Source organism: Pleuronectes platessa, chromosome 19 (assembly GCF_947347685.1).
Source record: "Pleuronectes platessa chromosome 19, fPlePla1.1, whole genome shotgun sequence".
Taxonomy (NCBI): Eukaryota; Metazoa; Chordata; class Actinopteri; order Pleuronectiformes; family Pleuronectidae; genus Pleuronectes; species Pleuronectes platessa.
In genome coordinates, this window is record NC_070644.1 from 4,583,695 (window position 1) to 4,602,147 (window position 18,453).

The 18,453-nt window shown below is 40.0% G+C and overlaps 1 protein-coding gene across 1 annotated transcript in view; it reads left to right on the forward strand.

Annotated features, from left to right (window-relative positions):
- Positions 1 to 13,003, forward strand: part of LOC128424920 (synaptic vesicle glycoprotein 2C) — a 38,440-nt gene extending 25,437 nt beyond the window's left edge. The window contains exons 5-13 of the mRNA XM_053411365.1: positions 5,309 to 5,442; positions 6,972 to 7,061; positions 7,150 to 7,260; positions 7,364 to 7,452; positions 8,342 to 8,506; positions 9,650 to 9,783; positions 11,040 to 11,243; positions 11,447 to 11,606; positions 12,820 to 13,003. Coding sequence (XP_053267340.1) covers positions 5,309 to 5,442; positions 6,972 to 7,061; positions 7,150 to 7,260; positions 7,364 to 7,452; positions 8,342 to 8,506; positions 9,650 to 9,783; positions 11,040 to 11,243; positions 11,447 to 11,606; positions 12,820 to 13,003 — 1,271 coding nt within the window. The remainder of the gene's footprint in view (positions 1 to 5,308; positions 5,443 to 6,971; positions 7,062 to 7,149; positions 7,261 to 7,363; positions 7,453 to 8,341; positions 8,507 to 9,649; positions 9,784 to 11,039; positions 11,244 to 11,446; positions 11,607 to 12,819) is intronic.
- The last annotated feature ends 5,450 nt before the right edge of the window (positions 13,004 to 18,453 follow it).

Below are 18,453 nucleotides of genomic sequence, written 5' to 3' on the forward strand. Positions count from 1 at the left end.
CAGAGGGCTAAAGGGAGGCGGCCAGAGAAAGCAAATAGGACGGGAAAAAGGGAAAAGTATCAAAGGGACGGAGAAGAGGAGATGATGAGCCATGTTGGTCTGATGCCGTGTGATGAACGTTGGCTCCTGGACCATCTGATCAGGACATACCTCTGAGAGGGGGACTATGTTTCGACAACAGGTTGATTAAGCACCTCAAAAAAGTGCTTTTCTAATCTAGGGCAGTGATGGAGGAAGTACTGAAGTTTAGAACTTAAGTAAAAGTACCCAGGAAAATATATACTTAAGTAAAAGTAAAAAGTACTTACTTTTAAATTTACCTTAAGTATTAAAAGTAAAAGTACTCACGCAATGGGTTGTCTCTCAATGTCTAGGCTGTGCCATTTTGATAAAGAATGCAGATATAGCTACTGGTAATACTCATGCCTCTACAGATGTCACTACTAGTAATAATTATAAACAACAACATTTGTTTATTGGAAAGGTTGGTGTACTTATTGTGCTTACCCTCTGTAATACTGTTCACTCTATCTTACAATTCTGCGGATGACAAGTTATCTACCAGGGATTATCTGCAAAGTTATTACCATTAAGCCAAACCAATAAAGACAACATGTTATATCTTTAAATCTTTTATTTAATTGTAAACGTGTAAAAAATGGAAACATGGAACATGAAAAACAACTGTAAAACTGGTCAGAACAAGGCAGATTTTAGGATGAGGAATTTTAAATGAAGGACCTTGAAATGAAAATTTGACCATTGGTCAGGCAGCCAAAATATTCATCTTCTGAATATTTTTGAAATGGTTTAGACGGAAGGAGGAATGTTATACTTTTATTTTGAAAAGGTAGTTCCTGAAAAACGAAAAAGATCGCTAAATGGCAGGTGTGCCTCGTTGTTGCATGAAAAAGCATTCCTTTTAGTTGTTTAGCACCTGGTTGATAAAGGCATAAGGTTTGTGGTTATATTTCGTTACTTGTTGTCATTATTATAAACATAATTCTAAACGTCTTTTCGTGTTGTAAGGACACGTGTGTGTTTGCGCGTTTAAACTTCCAAAACAGCAACGCAGTCCATATTTCCCGAAACTGTGTTCATAAAATGTAATGAGTAACGACACATATTGTAGAAATATAGTGGAGTAAAAGTATAGATAATAGCTGAAAAATGTAACGGAGTAAAAGTTAAAAGTATGCACTATTATTTTTACTTAAGTAAAGTACAGATACTTACAAATTTACTTAAGTGCAGTAACGAAATAAAAATAATACTCAGTTACATTCCACCACTGATCTAGGGTAAAGTCACAAGAGCAACACTCAACTTCACTACACCAAGTAAAGGAAAGTGTGAACCTCTATAGTCGGGCCAAAGAAAAACATGTTTCATTTGCGATGTCAAGGAGAAGTTCTACACTACCCACAATCCCCAGGTGTAATAAAGAAGTTTCTCTAATGGAGTTTGTTGTTACGTTAAGGGAAAGAAAGGGCGGCTGTGGCTGAGGGGTAGAGTGGTCGTCCTCCAACCTGAAGGTCGGCGGTTTGATCCCCAGTCTGAACCATCTGCATGCCGAAGTGTCCTTGGGCAAGATGCTGAACTTCGAATGGCCCCCCATAGAATAACAAAAGTGCTGCAAGTAGATGCACTGTATGAATGTGTGTGTGAATGGGTGAATGTGAAACTGTAATGTAAAGCGCTTTGAGTGGTCATAAAGACTAGAAAAGCGCTATATAAATAATAACTAAATGTTTTTTTAACTAGAATTCCTCTCGTAGCTGGTCGGATCTGTTCCTTGCTTTAAACTCTGTTAATAGGGATTTTCTGAAACGTCAATGGAGAAAATGAATGGGAAATTCAGTTACGGAACCAGAACTGTTCTAAAAGTAGGTGCTCGTTTTCACACTGTATTCCCTTGTTCCTCATGTCTAGGCAATCATGATATCGTGGTGTTTCAGTGAACTAATATGTGCTTGTGATGGTTTTTCTTTTTTCAGGTCTTGACATCTTCATCTCTGTAACTGTTTCCCTCCCAGTACAAACACAACAGTTAATGGAGTAAAATAAAATCACATTTAAGAATTGAATAAGCAGTGAAATAGTTTATCTGGCTAATCCATAGGCTAAACTGTCAAGAGTTTTGTTTGGTTGAGTGTAGCTTCTTTGAAAACTGTCCCTAACCTTTTATTGTGATACCATACTGTATTTAACAAAATTATAATTTACCCTTTTTGGGAATATTTTCCTTCAGCTAATACTGGAAGCAAACGGAACGATAAAGAGGTATTGTTGCATGGGGAAAATAATATATGTGCAGATGCTCACAAGCACATTTGTGTTTTACAAAAGATGTGCTAAAGAAGTGTCCATCTGCAGGCTTTGTGTGTGTCTTCACACACTTTGTTTTTGTGTGTGAGTGAGTGTGAGGGTGCCGACACAGGCTCATAATTGAGGTCAATTGATTAGATGCCAGTGTTTTAACACATTTTTTCTCCAAGATGCACTGGTGTGTGGGTAATAGGTTCCGCCGCAGTGCTCTCTGCATTGACTGGTGGACAAAGGCCAGATATCTGTGTCTGTGTGTGTGCACGCCTGTGTGTGTGCCTGTGTGTCCGTGTGTGTGTGTGCGAAAACTGTATCAGGCTGTATGTCTTCATGTGTGTTATTTTGTCCTTTTTAAAGTGTTAATCTGGTGATACAGATACAGAACTGAAAAAATTACAGGTAAATGAAATTGTCCAGAGAACTTGACACTGTCGCAATGTAAGATGTTCAGGATGCAGGATGAGGAGAAAAGTAGAAGAAGCACATGTATGTGTGTGTGTCTGTGTGTGTATTCATGCAGGCATAGTGCTTTAATATTTGAACCACAGCATTGACCGATGGCCAAGGACAGCTTGTTTGTGTGTTATGTGCAAGTGTGTCTCAGTTGTGCTCACTTACTGTAGAGTAGGGACATAAATCTTGCTGAGTATCTCAATCATTCAGCCGTCACCTCCAGTCCATTACAGCTATAATCCCCCTAATGAGGTTTGTACTGGTACACGCTTGAGACAACCCCCCCACCCCAAAAGAGTACAGACACACACACACACAGATGAATTCCTTGATCACTGATTCTAGTGATAGTGTGGAAAAATGAAAGGCAGCTTTTGTAGTCAAGATAGGAATTGCGATAATCAAAGTTTTCTCAGAAAATTGCGATGAAATTTTAAATGATCTGCAAATATTGTTGTGGAAAAACCTGCTGGTCAATGGACAACTCACCAGTGATGAAAGCATTCAGGATCCCTCTGAATTCATTGATACAACAACTGTACATGATGTCCTCTCATATTCTGAAGTCTGCTTTCCTGCAGTCCAACTTTCAACCCCTACAGATCATTTAATCTATGGGTCTGCTAATTACTAAACAATCAAATATATGTTATAGTTCTGGAGAGAGTATTACCTGCTTACGCAGTCTCATATCTGTCGTATCTAGGGAGTGAAGCCTTTGACCTTCGCCAAGCTCTCGCACTTCCCCAACACACGACATCCAGCTGCACTATGCCCCAGAGATAGGACAGGAGACAGTGTCTCCGAAAATTCCATAACGAGTATCAGCCATAAAGCTTTGCTGTGTCTACATTCATGTGGATTTTCAAAACAAATTTTATTTTCTCTGCGCCTGAGCCACATGCAAACTGTGTTTTGTCACAAAGATGGAGAATTTGACAAATGCCCTCCAAAGTAAAGAATTAAAACAACTCCAGGATTCTGTGTATGCGAGTGCACATGTAAAACAATGGTGCCATAGCTTACTTCACATTCATGCAACCCAACTGCTGCTTTGTTATATGAACATGTGCCAGGAACAACAACAGCAATTTGTGCTATATGGTGATTTCTCTCTGTTTGGTTTGCACTGCAAGGTGAAATTCCAAGTTAGCAGCTAAATTTAGCATCACTGCACCACATTACTGACATTCACAGGAATCCTCCTCGCCAATTATGACTTTGGCCACAGCGTTCTTCCCTGGTATTTGACGCATCATTGATGTAGACTTTATCGCCACCTACTGGACCGCATTGTTTGTTTGGTCGTTTGTAGTCATTTTTGAGTCCTTGTGTGGATGGAGATATTTTTAAGTGGAGGGAGACTTTTAACTGAGGGGTAAATAGCTGTTTAAAAAATACCAGCTTTAATGTAGACAGAGCCTGAGTTTATGATATTAATTCTGATGTTTAACTTCAACAACTGAAGCATATAGTGTAGAGGGCTTGTTAATATTCGTCATATTTTTCTTTTGATGCCCCGTGATCATCATAGCACTTTACAGTACAGTTTACTGCCATTCACACGTTCACACACACATTCATACAGTGCATCTATGGGCTTTTTTCTATGAGGGTATTTTTGGACGGACCATCTTGGAACTTTATTTTAGGATTTAACCCTTGAATGCAACAGAGCTTCTCTCTATGTGTCGCTCTCCATGGTGCTGAAAGGTTCAAATTTAGGCTTTAAAATTTAAATTAAATTATTATCTAAAGTACTTACTACTTACGTACTTATGCCAATGGAGGGGATGGTGAAGTGTTTGACTCCACCAAAGACATTTGGAGTTTCCGTTGTAGCCAAATCCTATTGAACTCTTCTTCAAATGTAAGAAAAAAACTGAACAAAAACATAAAATGCCTCCATACTGCTCCTGTGGTTGAGGGCATGAGACGAGTATTGCTCAAACTCACAAGTTCTCGCTGATATCATCTCACGAGAACTCGTGAAAATTGTATCAGCTGCAGCTACCGCGAGTTCTCGCTGTAGTACAGCAGACATTTAGGCTGAAACATGCAGCACATGATGCTGTTTTCGACTCACATTTCAATTTTGGGGCTTATGGACACTTGGATGACATCACAGGAGCAGTATGGAGGCATCTTCTGTTTGTTATTTTACGTTTGAAGAAGTGATTGCCATTTAATTAAATTGTATTGGATATGGCTGCAACACTGTTTACCCCTGCGACTCCTAAAAGTGTTTTGTGGACTCAATCACTTCACCCGCCCCCCCCCCCCATCGGCATAGTAATGAGTAGATAATGAATGAATTTACATTTTGTGGTGAACTATGCCTTTAATCCTCATATACAGACCAATATACCAGAAACCAACTTCACCTGAATATATCAGTCATGTCATCACCTAACCAACCTCCTCTGCCCGCCCTGGCATGACTAGCAAACATCAAACAGTAACCTGATGACATCCACCATCATTATTTCTGATGATTTATGTTCTTCTTTGTGACTGTTTTTTTGTGCAGGCTGGAGTTTCAGCATGGGTTCAGCCTACCAGTTCCACAGCTGGAGAGTGTTTGTGGTGGTGTGTGCGCTGCCGTGTGTCTCTGCAGTGGTCGCTCTCACTTTTATGCCTGAGAGCCCCCGCTTCTACCTGGAGGTAAGAGAGAGAGAGAAAGAGACAGTTTATTGTGGTGGCACCACCATTTCTCTTAATGACAGTTATAACTAGAATGGCACTCAGTAGAGCGCATACCTCAGCCGTATATGACCCACAATATCTCAGCTACACATAAGTGGTAGCTGCAGGTTTTCAGCCATCATTTTAAAGTACAGTGGCTGAAAAAGGTCTATCTTCCTATTAGAATATTAAAATCTGCTCCAAATTGTACCCTTGCATATCATTCGTCAAAATGACCTATGTTAATAAAAGTAAGAAATTTTTTCCTGGATCTGCTCGTTAATCTGCATCCTCAACAAATTTGGTGGCTTCTTCCCTTCACCATGTTTGGTGGAAATCCGTTTCATTGTTTTTGCTTAATTTTGCCTGAAAATACACCAACAAACAAATCAATAAACAGACACGGGTGAAAAGATTACCTCCTTCATCAAGGTAATAATTCTCGTGGACATCAGACAATGTAAAAAAATGTTTGGGGGGAATATTAATGCCAGCAGAGTTATTGGCGCTGCATTTTATTTCGTTATGTCGAAATGCATTTCCTTGATGTAATGTGTTGTATATTTATAGACTGCATCGTTGCATTAAGGCGGGGTTGTTAACCTGTGTACAAACGCCCAGGACAGGGTGGGCAAGAGATGTGAAAAAGCATGGATGGAGAGATGCAAGGCAATAAAAACACTGGTGTTTAAAACAATGGGAGTTTAGCCACTGTACATTTGCCTGCTGACTTGGCCTGATTAACAACACTGTGCGTAAAGCTGAGCTGCTTGAGGGACTTTAAAACCCTTAGTTTCCAAATCTCCCCTCAGATTTATGATTCTTCCTGAAGACATAATTATCTTTTGGTGTCCATTTGCTAATAAAGGTTCCATGAAGCTCTCCAAAATTGTCCTCGTCATTGTAACCTCAGATCTTACAAAGTGTTCTTAAGAATCAAAGTGAATCTGTGATAGTTGTTGATACTTCAGGCCCCCAAAGCTCAGGGAGAAAATGCCTGAGGTAATAAGGGTGTCTGAGACAGTGTCTGAGACGATGTCTTAGCTAAAAACATACTTTTTTCAGAAGGCATAATCCTGAATTTACTCAGGGCTCGAGGCTATGTTCTTTTACTTTTTTGTATCTCTTTTATATTACATTATTATTCATGTGCATCCTTCTCTACTTTGGTCATTTGTTTTCTTGTTGTGTACCACTTGCTCTGCAAATAAAGTTATTAAATAGTACATTGCAAACAGAAAATACTAATACTTCTCCCGACAAGTTTTCATGGGCGTCAGTCTTCCAAGAATATAATTTTTTTTAGGCTTTACCAGTTGTAACCCATAGCTTTGAGTTATGATAATATAAAACTTAATTTTCTCATCCTCAGAGTTGATTTGGGGAGTGCTGTTTTATTTTTCTGTAAACACGTCACTGTAAAGTCACTTGAGGATGAAAGGGGAAATCCTAATATATGCAATGTGCATTTGTGTGAGCATCACATGTTCAACTTGACTGTCTCCTAGATGGGTAAACACGACGAGGCCTGGATGGTGCTCAAACAGATCCATGACACTAACATGCGTGCCCGAGGAGAACCGGAGAGAGTCTTCACTGTAAGTACACTGGCCTCCCCACACTTGGCAACCCTCCCGCCTGCTGCAGTGCAATCGGCAGGTGACAGATTTGTGTCTCCCCCTGCAGGTGAACAGGATAAAAATCCCCAAACAGTTGGACGAGCTGGTGGAGATGCAGGATGTGTCAGCCAACCCTGCGCTCAAGGTCCTCTTCAAGATCAAGACCGAGCTCAGAGGGGTACAACGCTGATTTGTCTTTGCCCTAGTTCGGAAACCTAGGTTTTATAATTAGCTTTTATAGAAGTGAAGATTTTTATTCTGTTTTTTCCCTCTGAAATTAGATCTGGTTGACTTTTATGAGATGCTTCGACTACCCAGTGAGAGACAACACCATCAAACTGGCTGCAGTTTGGTTTACTCTGTCTTTTGGGTAAGAATCCTTCTGCAGAGTCTTCAACATCACCTCCAGCTCTACTGCTCCACTTCACATTGGTGTTATTGAATGCTTCCTGGGGTGAGACTCAGCAGAGTCACCACTGCTTTCAAGGAAGTTCTCAGCACAGATGCTCTCTCACATATGACACATGACTGCTGAGAAGTGAGATTAGAAAGAGAGGCGCTGTTTAGACGCTAAGTTTTTTTACTACTGTTATAAACTCCAATATCATTTAATCCCTTACTTTCTGAGAAATCAGGTCTCTTTGCCTGATTTCTATAGCCTGAAAATACATATAAACAACCTGCACCTGTGACACCACCTTTACCCTTTGTCCTGTGCAGATGTAGGCCTACACCACAGCACAATTACACTGTGGGTAGGTTTGTCACTGAATTCTGCGTTTTAAAGTTTTTTGGTGTACAAGCACACACACACACACACACACACATATATACAAATTCACTTGAACTTTTAGCAGAACATTTATATAAAATGGTCACACACTGGTGCAATTAACCTTTGGTAAAACCAAGCGACTCTGCTTCTACACGTTATTGTAATATATAATGTATAAATAATATGTGTACTTACCATCATATACTTATAAGTAAATGCTAAACTGGTTTTGTGACATACTAACACATAAGATACATACAAGCAGACTCAAATATTTGACTTAAAGTTCAGGCTGGGAGTTTATCTGTTTGTAAAATTGAGATATTGTGTCTTAAAAATTCATTAGAAATCAAATTCAATCACAAAAAAGCAGTCAAGCACAAATAAATCACTGCATCTTCCATCATGATGATGAATCCACGGTAAGCAGAAGCTGGAAGACCATGACAACGTGTTTACTCCCGAGGGCTGTTGTTGTGTCCAGGTACTACGGGCTGTCTGTGTGGTTCCCGGATGTCATCAAGCATCTTCAGGCTGATGACTACGCCTCCAGAGTGAAGGTTCACAACAACGAACGCATTGAAGACTTCACCTTCAACTTCACCCTGGAAAACCAGATCCACAGGAACTCTGTCTTTCTAAACGACAGGTAAAAGAAACAGTGCGGGTGCAAACTGACTTCTGATTAGATTTTTTAAAAAGCCTCTTTGTGGGATAGTCATTCCCACAAACAAAACAGCACTGCTTGAAATATTTATCCTGCCTCCTTTATCTGCCTCAACACCAGGAAATTAAATGGCTTGTCTCTCTCTTTCCTTCTCTCTCTCTATCTCTCTCTCTCTGTCTCTTCAATATACACACACACACACACACACACACACAAACACTGTTCGTTCTCCTCCTGATTATAGTTCTCACTTACACAAAGGCCACAGAGGAGATTCGTCGATATGCTGTATTTGTTCTTTTCCAATACCCACTGGAGACTAGAATGCATGTTTATTAACAGATTAAATCAGGGCCAATATCATGAAAAGTGTGCACAGCAGCCCTCTCATATTATACATGCTAAAGGATGGACCAGAGGTGATGAAGAAGTCATCTGTAAAACTACTCAGTTACATGTAAAAGCCCAGAATTTAAAGGGCAGAAATTGAACTCAAAATAACCCTAGTGATGTAGTCACTAGTGTTTTGCATGTAAATTGTATGAATGCTGTTTTTCTTTACCCTAGAATGGGCCCTTTATATTTAAATACTTTATAATTACATCTGGACACTGATTACACCTTTTGAGTTTTTATAACAACTGAAGTCTACCATAGGTTCTCTTTCATGTTTGGAAGGGGAGGGTGAGGTGAGGGGTATTCAGCTGCATCATGAAAATTCACCACTCTATGTCACTAAATTTTACACAATGAACCTTGAAGTAATAACACAAATAAAAATTATCCACCTGAATATGAACATAGCATGTGTCCTTAAAAGTTGTATTTTTTACGCAATAGTCGATTGCTTTATGTCATGTAAAAGCTGAATCTATGATGATGCATCATAATTGGGAAGATCATATTTAATCTTATTCTCTGTAAATTAATTAGTAACTACAGCTGTCAGATAAATGTTGTGTGCAATATGTCCTTGTAAAAGTTAACCAGTGTCCCTTAGAAATACAAAAAAAAAGTTCCTCTAAATTTCCCTCATCAGAGGTATATGTGACCAATCCCTTCTGATCCTGCTTTATTCGTTTCTTAGATTTTGTTTCATCCCCTTTCGTCTTCATCTCTTCCCAGGTTTATCGGTATGAAGTTCAAGGCGGTCACATTCATCGACTCCTCTTTCCTCAACTGCTATTTTGAAGATGTTTCCTCTGTCGGATCCTTCTTCAAAAACTGCACCTTTATCGACTCGTTCTTTTACAACACGGGTGAGTACTCCTCCCCTGCACATAGCTCTCACAGCCGAGGTGTTTCCTTCCCAGAAAAAATCCCATTATGCTATCGGTGCCCTACACATAAGTTTCAATCAGCCTCTCTGTATTTTTCAGACAGTTCATTTTAGGTCTAATGTCCAAGCTTCTGGCTTCGGGAAGAAGGAATGGATTTGAGCGTTTATGGCTTTGCTTTATGTGACTAAATTACTGCTTAACCTGTGTGCCCCTGCACAGATTGCCTCTCTGAACTCATGTGAGTGTAGTTAACAAAGAAACTGAACCAGGCTGGGCTGCAAAGCATTTTCTAACCACAAAAAGGCTCCTGGACTCACGTGTTGTAGCAGATGTTTAAGATGTTCACATAAATTCAAGACAGTGAGGTATTTAAGTCCTAAAGGGAGATTTCCTTGCTCACCTGAATAATTCATCACAGTATGTTGGGTTGTTGTTTTGATAAAAACTTCAGAACCAGGGCATCTGCAGCAGAATCTGAAACATTGAATCTTCCCTTGCCAAAACCACAGCTATGATATTAAAGTGCAATCCATCAACAACACAAGCAGGAAGAACAGGAAAAGGCGGCAGAGGCATTTTAAATGTTCTGAGAGAACTGGAGCTGAGTCAGACCTTGTGGGAGCGGAGGGTGGAAAAACAGTTCCCTTCTGCACTGATGGGAAAGGGCTGAACATGGAAACAGTAAGGGCACCGTTAGGTTTCTGGTAATGCCCCATGGGAAATGAGGTCTCTTTGCCCCCCAGCCATGCGTCTCTTGAGAGCAGAGGAGAAAGAGAAATGAGGAGAAACAGAATGAGAGAGGGAGGAGTGTGTAATGAGAGCAGAATGTATTCTCATTCATGCAGCTTTATTAATATGCCAATTCTACTTAAGAAGAGAGCCCTTTATACCTTTATAAAATGTAAAAAATGACAGCATTATACATGACTTCCCTATATTTACAGTCGAAAGGTTTTATATGTGTCAACCACATCCACAAATCAAGTGCAAGATTCTATTCAACCTAATCAGATGACTTTCATTGTGGTCTCCAACTTCTGATTCTTAACAAATTCAATAAATCACTAAACACTATCAAACAATTAATGAAAATCAAGTTTCTTACATTAAAAAAAATCCTCAGCAACCTGGAGATGGTGAATTTAGTTCCTTGAGATATTTTTTTTATGCCAGGCAGACATAATCTTTCTTTATTAACAGTTTGAAGACTGAATTATGTCCTCTCACATTTACAGATATTGACGATGCCAAACTAACAAACTCAGAGGTGATCAACAGCTCCTTCCACCACAACAAGACGGGGTGTCAGATGACATTTGAGGATGATTACAGCGCCTACTGGGTGTACTTCGTCAACTTCCTGGGAACTCTGGCTGTGCTGCCCGGAAACATCGTCTCTGCTCTCCTCATGGATAAAATAGGGCGCCTCAGCATGTTAGGTATGACATAACATCCTCCCTTGTCCGTGAGGGCTGCTCAGATGTTCTGTTTGACCTTATGGAAAGCAGCCGTTTCTCTTGCAAAATGTCTCGACTCCTTGTGACGTTGGCCTTTGTGCTGCACCTGCAGTGACCTCTAGTGACGCAAATGAGGCCATTTTGGGTCTGAGGTGTAAAAAGGTGTGCTGTGTTGCCCCCTGCAGGAGGCTCCATGGTGCTGTCAGGCATCAGCTGCTTCTTCCTGTGGTTCGGAACCAGTGAGTCGATGATGATCTTCATGCTCTGTCTTTATAACGGCCTCAGCATCTCTGCCTGGAACTCCCTGGATGTGGTCACCGCCGAGCTGTACCCAACAGACAGGAGGTGAGTGCTGCAAACAAAACTTAGTTAAAGATACTAGAAAAGGGGGCGCCCTTAGCTCGGTTGGTAGGGCGTCCCCCCCATGGGCCTCGGCCAGCAGCGGACCCGGGTTCGATTCCAGCCCGCGGTCGTTCTCTGCATGTCACTCCCCTCTCTGCCCCATTTCAACTCTGTCTCTAAAAACTATCAATAAAAGCATAAAATCCCAAAAAATAATCTTTAAAAAAAAATAGATACTAGAAAGAAAAATTAGATCGGGTTAGATAAGTCTTTCATATATTCTGCTTTCCAGAAAAAATCGGAAACTCAGAAGCAAAACTGTATTTTATTCATCTCTGGATCTTTTCTCGATGACTTGAACTTGCTCTTTGACCTTTGTTTGAACTAAAGTCACTACTTAAAGAAACATGTCTAGTTGTGTGACTCATAAATGGTTTCATTCCTTGTCAATATCCTAAAACCTCCGATGATAATGGGTGAAGGTTCAGATTATTTACGTCCCTCATCTGACCCGCTGACAGATTGTTCTCATCCCAGCTATATTCTCATTATAAGTGGGGTGTTAAAATCTCAGTATACAATTATTTTATTTTTGAAATGTGTATAGTATTCTGGACTGAAAACGGCTCCTATTATCCTCTGTCAAAGCCAGACCACATCTCATGGGTTCAGTTTTGGTATGAAACTACATTGCTAATTTGTCATATTCTCACATTTATTCAGTCACCGATTCTGGGTTATCATTTTAAAAATATGACATAGATTCCAGAAAAGCAGGGTGACATTCAGCAGATCTGAATTTGGGCTGGCCATTAAAACATTTTAGATTCCTGATTCCTTAGTCTATGTCCCATCGTTCCACTTAGTTTGGTGAAAAACCATTCAGTTGTTTTTGTGTTATTTCCTAGTCAAACAAACCCACAGATGGTGAGAACATCCTTCTATAGCTACAATAGTATATAAGTTAAATTTAAGTTGAAGTTGAAGTTAATCTTAAAGTTATATTTGTTAATGAATGGCTTAACAACCCTAGTGTCATGTTTGTTAAGTTGTTATTGGTAGGTGATCCTCTCTGTATATATCATCTGTACTGTAAAAATCTAAATTTGAATTACAAAAAAATCATTATCCAAAAATGAAATGACACAAACACACTGCTGCACATGCTCCGCCCTCCTCTATATCTTCCTTGTGTCCTTGTGTTTTTGTTTTCCAGGGGCACAGGCTTTGGTTTCTGTAATGCCATGTGCAAGCTGGCAGCGGTGATGGGCAACCTGATCTTTGGCTCACTGGTTGGCATCACCAAGGCGATCCCCATCCTGCTGGCATCAACCGTGTTGGTTGGCGGCGGCCTGGTGGGCCTGCGACTGCCAGACACACGCGCCAATGTCCTCATGTAAACTTCAACCCAGAACAATATGTTGTTTACCAGGTTTTTCACTCAGTGCACTGGATAATTTGTTTACGCTGTGTCCTGTAAAGTTTTATTTGAATTTCAGTAAAACAAGTGTAGCTGTGATCATCCCTGGTAGTTATTATTTGACAAATAATGTTACTCTGTCCACAATCCAAACAACAGGACAGAGACTGTTATTCTGCTATTTCTGAGTGAAATACCTGGTCAATTGGGATAATCAGATGCAGTTTAACTTTACATAGAGCTGTGGATATGAAGAGATTGAAGACACTAATCAAAAATTTGTGTGGTGTCAGAGACTAGATTACCAAAACCCTGCGATTCTTCCAGGGATTCTGGATGAAAGAGTTAATCTTAGGAAACAAAGAACTTGATAATTAGTGCTTCTAAAACTCTGTATATCAGCAGCTCTGTATCCACCATGGGCTGTTCTCACGTGCAACCAACAAACACATGTGTCTAAGCGGCAAAGGGCTTGGAACTCCAACATCGTACCCTCTTTTAAATCCGACTTTACTCAGATTAAAGGAATAGTTTAACATTTTGGGAAATGTGTGTTTTGAAAAGTAGAGTAGCATAAAGAGTGGAGCTAAAGGTAACAGCTAGCCTGGCCTCTGTCTGGAGATATCACATCCAAAGCTCAACTTTTAACACATTCATGGTAAATGGTCTGTATTTATATAGCACTTTTCTAGTCTTGATGACCACTCAAAGCGCTTCAGGGCACGGTCACACATATGCAAATGTCGAAGGTCAAAGTTCATCAAAGATGAACTCCACGCAAAGCCATGCTCCCATCTGCCTCCCGACTGTCACAGCCATCATGGGGAAATTTGGGGTTCAGTATCTTGCCCAAGACACTTTGGCATGCAGAATGGCAGAGACTGGGATTCGAACCGTGGACTTTCTGGTTAGTGGACGACCCGCTTTTCCTCCCACAAGTGCCCCATAATCCTTAAATCACAAAAGTGTTGTGTGGTTTTACTAAGTTAAAACGACGACACAAAAGTTTTCACACTTAGTGAGCTTCAGAGGCGCAGTTGGGTGGATTTGGTTTTCTTGGGCTACTTGGTTCCCTTTGCTCCCAGTCTTTATGCTAAGCTAAGCTAACTGGCTCATATTTGACAATGGTATCAGTCTTCACTTCTAGCTCAGCAAGGAAGTGAATAACTGTACAAAATGCTGAACAATACCTATTAAGTACAAACCAATTTGTAGCAACTGAGTATTTATGATTACGTTTATTTGCATATTTATTCCTGTAGTATTTTATGTGTGTTATTTATTGATTTACCAGCTGAAACTGCGATCAGTATTCCTCCAACAGTTGATGATGTTCAAGCCTTTTGCCGCAATGTGCAAGAATGAAAAGGCCATAGAAAAAAATAATACAGTAACGATGTAGTAGTTTAGTCGAAACCTTCTGCAGCTACATTTCTAAAGGGAAAAGAAGTTTACATTTTCTGCTTTTTACAGTAAGAGACTTTTGAGATTGGAAACCTTTTGTCTGAATGCTTCCTCTCTCCTTCTCTCGTGTCTGTGTTGTGTTGGTCTCGTGGCGCTGAGCTCACCATGAAGGGCTTTGCTCTCCGTTGTAATCTGATCTGTCAAGAAGAACTTATACCGTAGGAAACCTCTGCTGTTATAAGAACCTGCTCTTCTCCCTGTGTTTCCTTCCTCTTTATGCGTCTCACGTCATGGTTTCCTCATTGTGTGTCTGCTCCTGACTTCTTGTCCTCTCTCTTTACCTTTTCCTGCCTTGCTGCTGCGCCACTCCCTCTAAAACTCAAAGGCCTTTCTCAAATGCAGTGCCTCTTCCTCGTCTCTCTTTCTAACCCCTGCTGAAAGCTTTGCCGCTCTGCCCTGCTTTTTCGGCCTCTCATATATTAATACTGCAGTTTCTAGGTATGTGCGTGCGTGTGTGTGTATGAGTGCGTTTTCAGATGAACACTTAGTAGACGCAGTGAGCATAGCATATGCTGAAAAAGGTATTTTTTAAATTGTTCTTGTTCTTTTCTTTACCTAATAACAGAGTTTGTTAACATAATAAAGCGAAATTATAAGCCATGGAAGAAGGGTCAGTTCACCCAAATTGAAAAAAATAAATAAACGCACTACCTACACAGGGTTTTATGGCTTTGTGCTGAGATTTTCGCTGAGTTATGCTCCTAACACTGACAAATGACATGTATAGGAGATGAAGGCCAAGTTCAGACCGACCTCTGTCCTGTATAAAAAACCATAGCACCCTGTTTCACTTTAATGGACCATTATTGTACAGAAGGTGCCAATAGAGAGCTTTCAGGTAAATGCGAGAGGGATATCTGTTCACATAGAATGAAATCTATCTGCATGGCTAGATACCTTTAAGCTAAATTATATAAGTATTTTTGGTGATTTGGGTGAACAGGCCCTTTAAAACCTCTTGTGACTGGTACTCTAGCTGCTACAGTGTGAGTGCATTCATGTTCAAATGCATCAGATCCTTTGCAAAATCAATTCCTATAATATCTCTTCAAAGGAGTCAGTTAATACAAGAGTGAAGTAATGGTTCATTCGGATGGGTTATATGATGATGAGGGCTACTGTCAATATACTGTATGTGGTGTTCTGTTGCTAATATCATTTCGTACTATGGAAATCAATTTACATTTGACATTTCATTAGTTTCTGCCACTCAATGGAGGAGTGAATTTGGTTTCCTTATGAGTGTGTGTGATGCTTTATCCGTCTACTAGTCTGCACTGTGCCCTCCTCCGAATACCACCAGCTGTGCTGAACAAACTCCCTAAACTTCACTGTTTCCCCCAAGAAATCCTGCATGTTTGTTACCGAAGTTCCCCCTGTTGTGTATGCTCTTTCTGTTTCGGTGTCTTCAGTGTTCCTCCGCGGGAGGAAGCAGGCGTGCAATTCCCGGGGTCAAAGGTGAATGTATCATTGGTGCGTGTTGTCAGATTTGTTGTGGACTGGTGTTCATTATAATCAAGTTGACTTCGAGGTCATCGTGAATGGGGCGTGGTGAGATGTAGCAGGGGTGGTCAAATCTGTTTCCGGTTGGATTAACCATTGTTACTGGAGAAGGAGTGGAAATGCGGATGCTGTTACTTTCAGATTTGAAAACCTCTGCTTGTCAAACAAAATGTGGAGGAGTGTGTAAAAAATAATTACCTGTCCTTGATATGATTTATTTTGATAAGAAAAGGTGCAAGAGAATGCGATGTAAAGGTGGATTCCTCTGGTGTCTACATATTGAATAAAGAGTTTCATTTGAACAGATGTGGGGCTTCATTCATTGTGTTCAGTGTCCCCGTAGTATCCACTTACACCTGTAGATGGCACCATTAACAATAAATGAACCAGGACGTGCTCCTCTGGAGTGACAGGTGTTATGGCCTTTCAGAGATGGGGCCTTATTTTAAGAGTAACACCTGAATAACTTTTTGACTTCCTATTTGAAAAGTCTTGACAAGATTCTTACTCGACTCGTGCAAGTCACTGAGACAAGTCGCTCTTTCAGAGAAGCCCGTCTAATCAAAGCAAGATTGTGCAACTTTTACTGGACGAAATAATTTATGTTTATGTGGCAAATTTGAACTGTCATTTTATAAATCTACCCATTATATGGTTCCTGGTCGTATAAGACCAAGTAAGGATGTTGCGATAAAACCCCTGAGTGAATTAAACTATCACAGGCATCTGTCGTATTGCTTATCAATCAAATTTTATTCCCTTAGCAAATTCAATAGATAATTTGCTAAGGGAAGATTGTGTTATTTCCTGCTTGAAAAGTAAGATCACCTGTCTGGCAGAAAAGTAAGTCAGAGGCCAGGTCAAATATTGAAAATGATAGGGTATAAAGCAGAACTTAATCTCAGTTTACTAATAGAGTAAACAAACTGGGGTTTCTTTTATCACCACGTTAAGCTGTGAGACAGGAAATTGCATAATATCCAGAGAACAAACTCATTCAGATCAAGAAGAAACTTGTCATACCAACCTTTGATACATGAAAGACATATATTTCTTTTATTTTTTCATCTGTACATATATGAACGTAAGAACAGAAGCTCATACGCTACTAAATAATATAAATATAATAAGTGCTGAATAGTAAAAAGGCAGAACACTTCATTTTTATGTCCACTTCAGAAAATATCAGAGATCATAACTGTGTAGACAGCAGCACAATGTAACGCCACAGCTTCAGTGTTCGAGAGAGGAAGTTCAACACCCAGACAAACACAGAGATGTAAAACCATCAGGAAAGAAAGTTGAGGGACAGATGTCAAAAACCAGTTCTCTAATTTCGAAAGAGGAAGTGGTTCTAAGTGAAGTCACACTTAGAACCAAAATACTGTGTACAATGATCCAGAAATAATTTTGAAAATTATTTCTCTGCAAATAATTTTTTTTAATTTCTAAATTCCCCTGCACCTTTGCAACACAGGTACACTCGTGCCTTGCGTATCTGTGGTTGGCTGCAGAGTGCAATCGGTGGTTGTGTATTCGCGATGCACAATATTTATGATTAATTTCTTAAAGAGAAAAATAATTTTGGGAAATTTATTTCTCTTTGAATTTTTATTTGTAATCCCTTTGCACCTGTGCCAAGCAGGTATACTATTGCCTTGTGTATCCGTGGTTGGATGCTTATTGCATATTAGCGGTTGTGTCATCTCAATGCACAATAATTATAATTAATTTTCTTAAGAGAAAAATAATTTTGGAAATTTATTTATCTTTTTGAATTTTCTTTATTCTTAATTCCCTTTGCTAAGCAGGCGTTGTGTATAGCTATGGTTGGTTGCTGACTACGTTTCAGTAGGTTAGTAATATTTTTATTGGAGAATTTCTGCATGCTTTGAATTTCAAGGAGACTAACTAGATTTGAGAGACTAGTTACGAGTAGACTAGTTGTTAACCAACTAGGTCTAAAGGATTGAGCTATCCTACATAGCGCTACTATATAGACACAGAGTGAAGCTCACCTTTGCATCTTGTGTAGTGTTTATTAAGTTTTTGTCCGCTTTTATCTAAGCAAGCTTGTGTAGCCCACCAGGTGTTTTCGCACTCAGATGATGAGTAGCATGGACCACACTGGGGCAGGGCTCCCTCAAGGCCAGACGACCTGTCAGAGACAGTTGCCAGTCTGATCAATTTTTCTAGTGATGAAGTGAGTTAGTTGAGTGATTATGATTTCAGTTAATGCGATCAAAGGATCGAAGAACTGACCATACACCTCAACAACACCACTGGTCCGAAATTGAGTTTATCCTAAGTTCTGGATCACCTGGCACTCCTCTGCAAACAGAGGGACAAGCCCAAGAATATGTTGATGCTCTCAGAGTCATGCTAGCAGCATGCCTGGCGGAGCAAAAACAAAACTCCCACAATCTGTTTAGATCTCATTATATGAATACCTCTCAAAAGAGA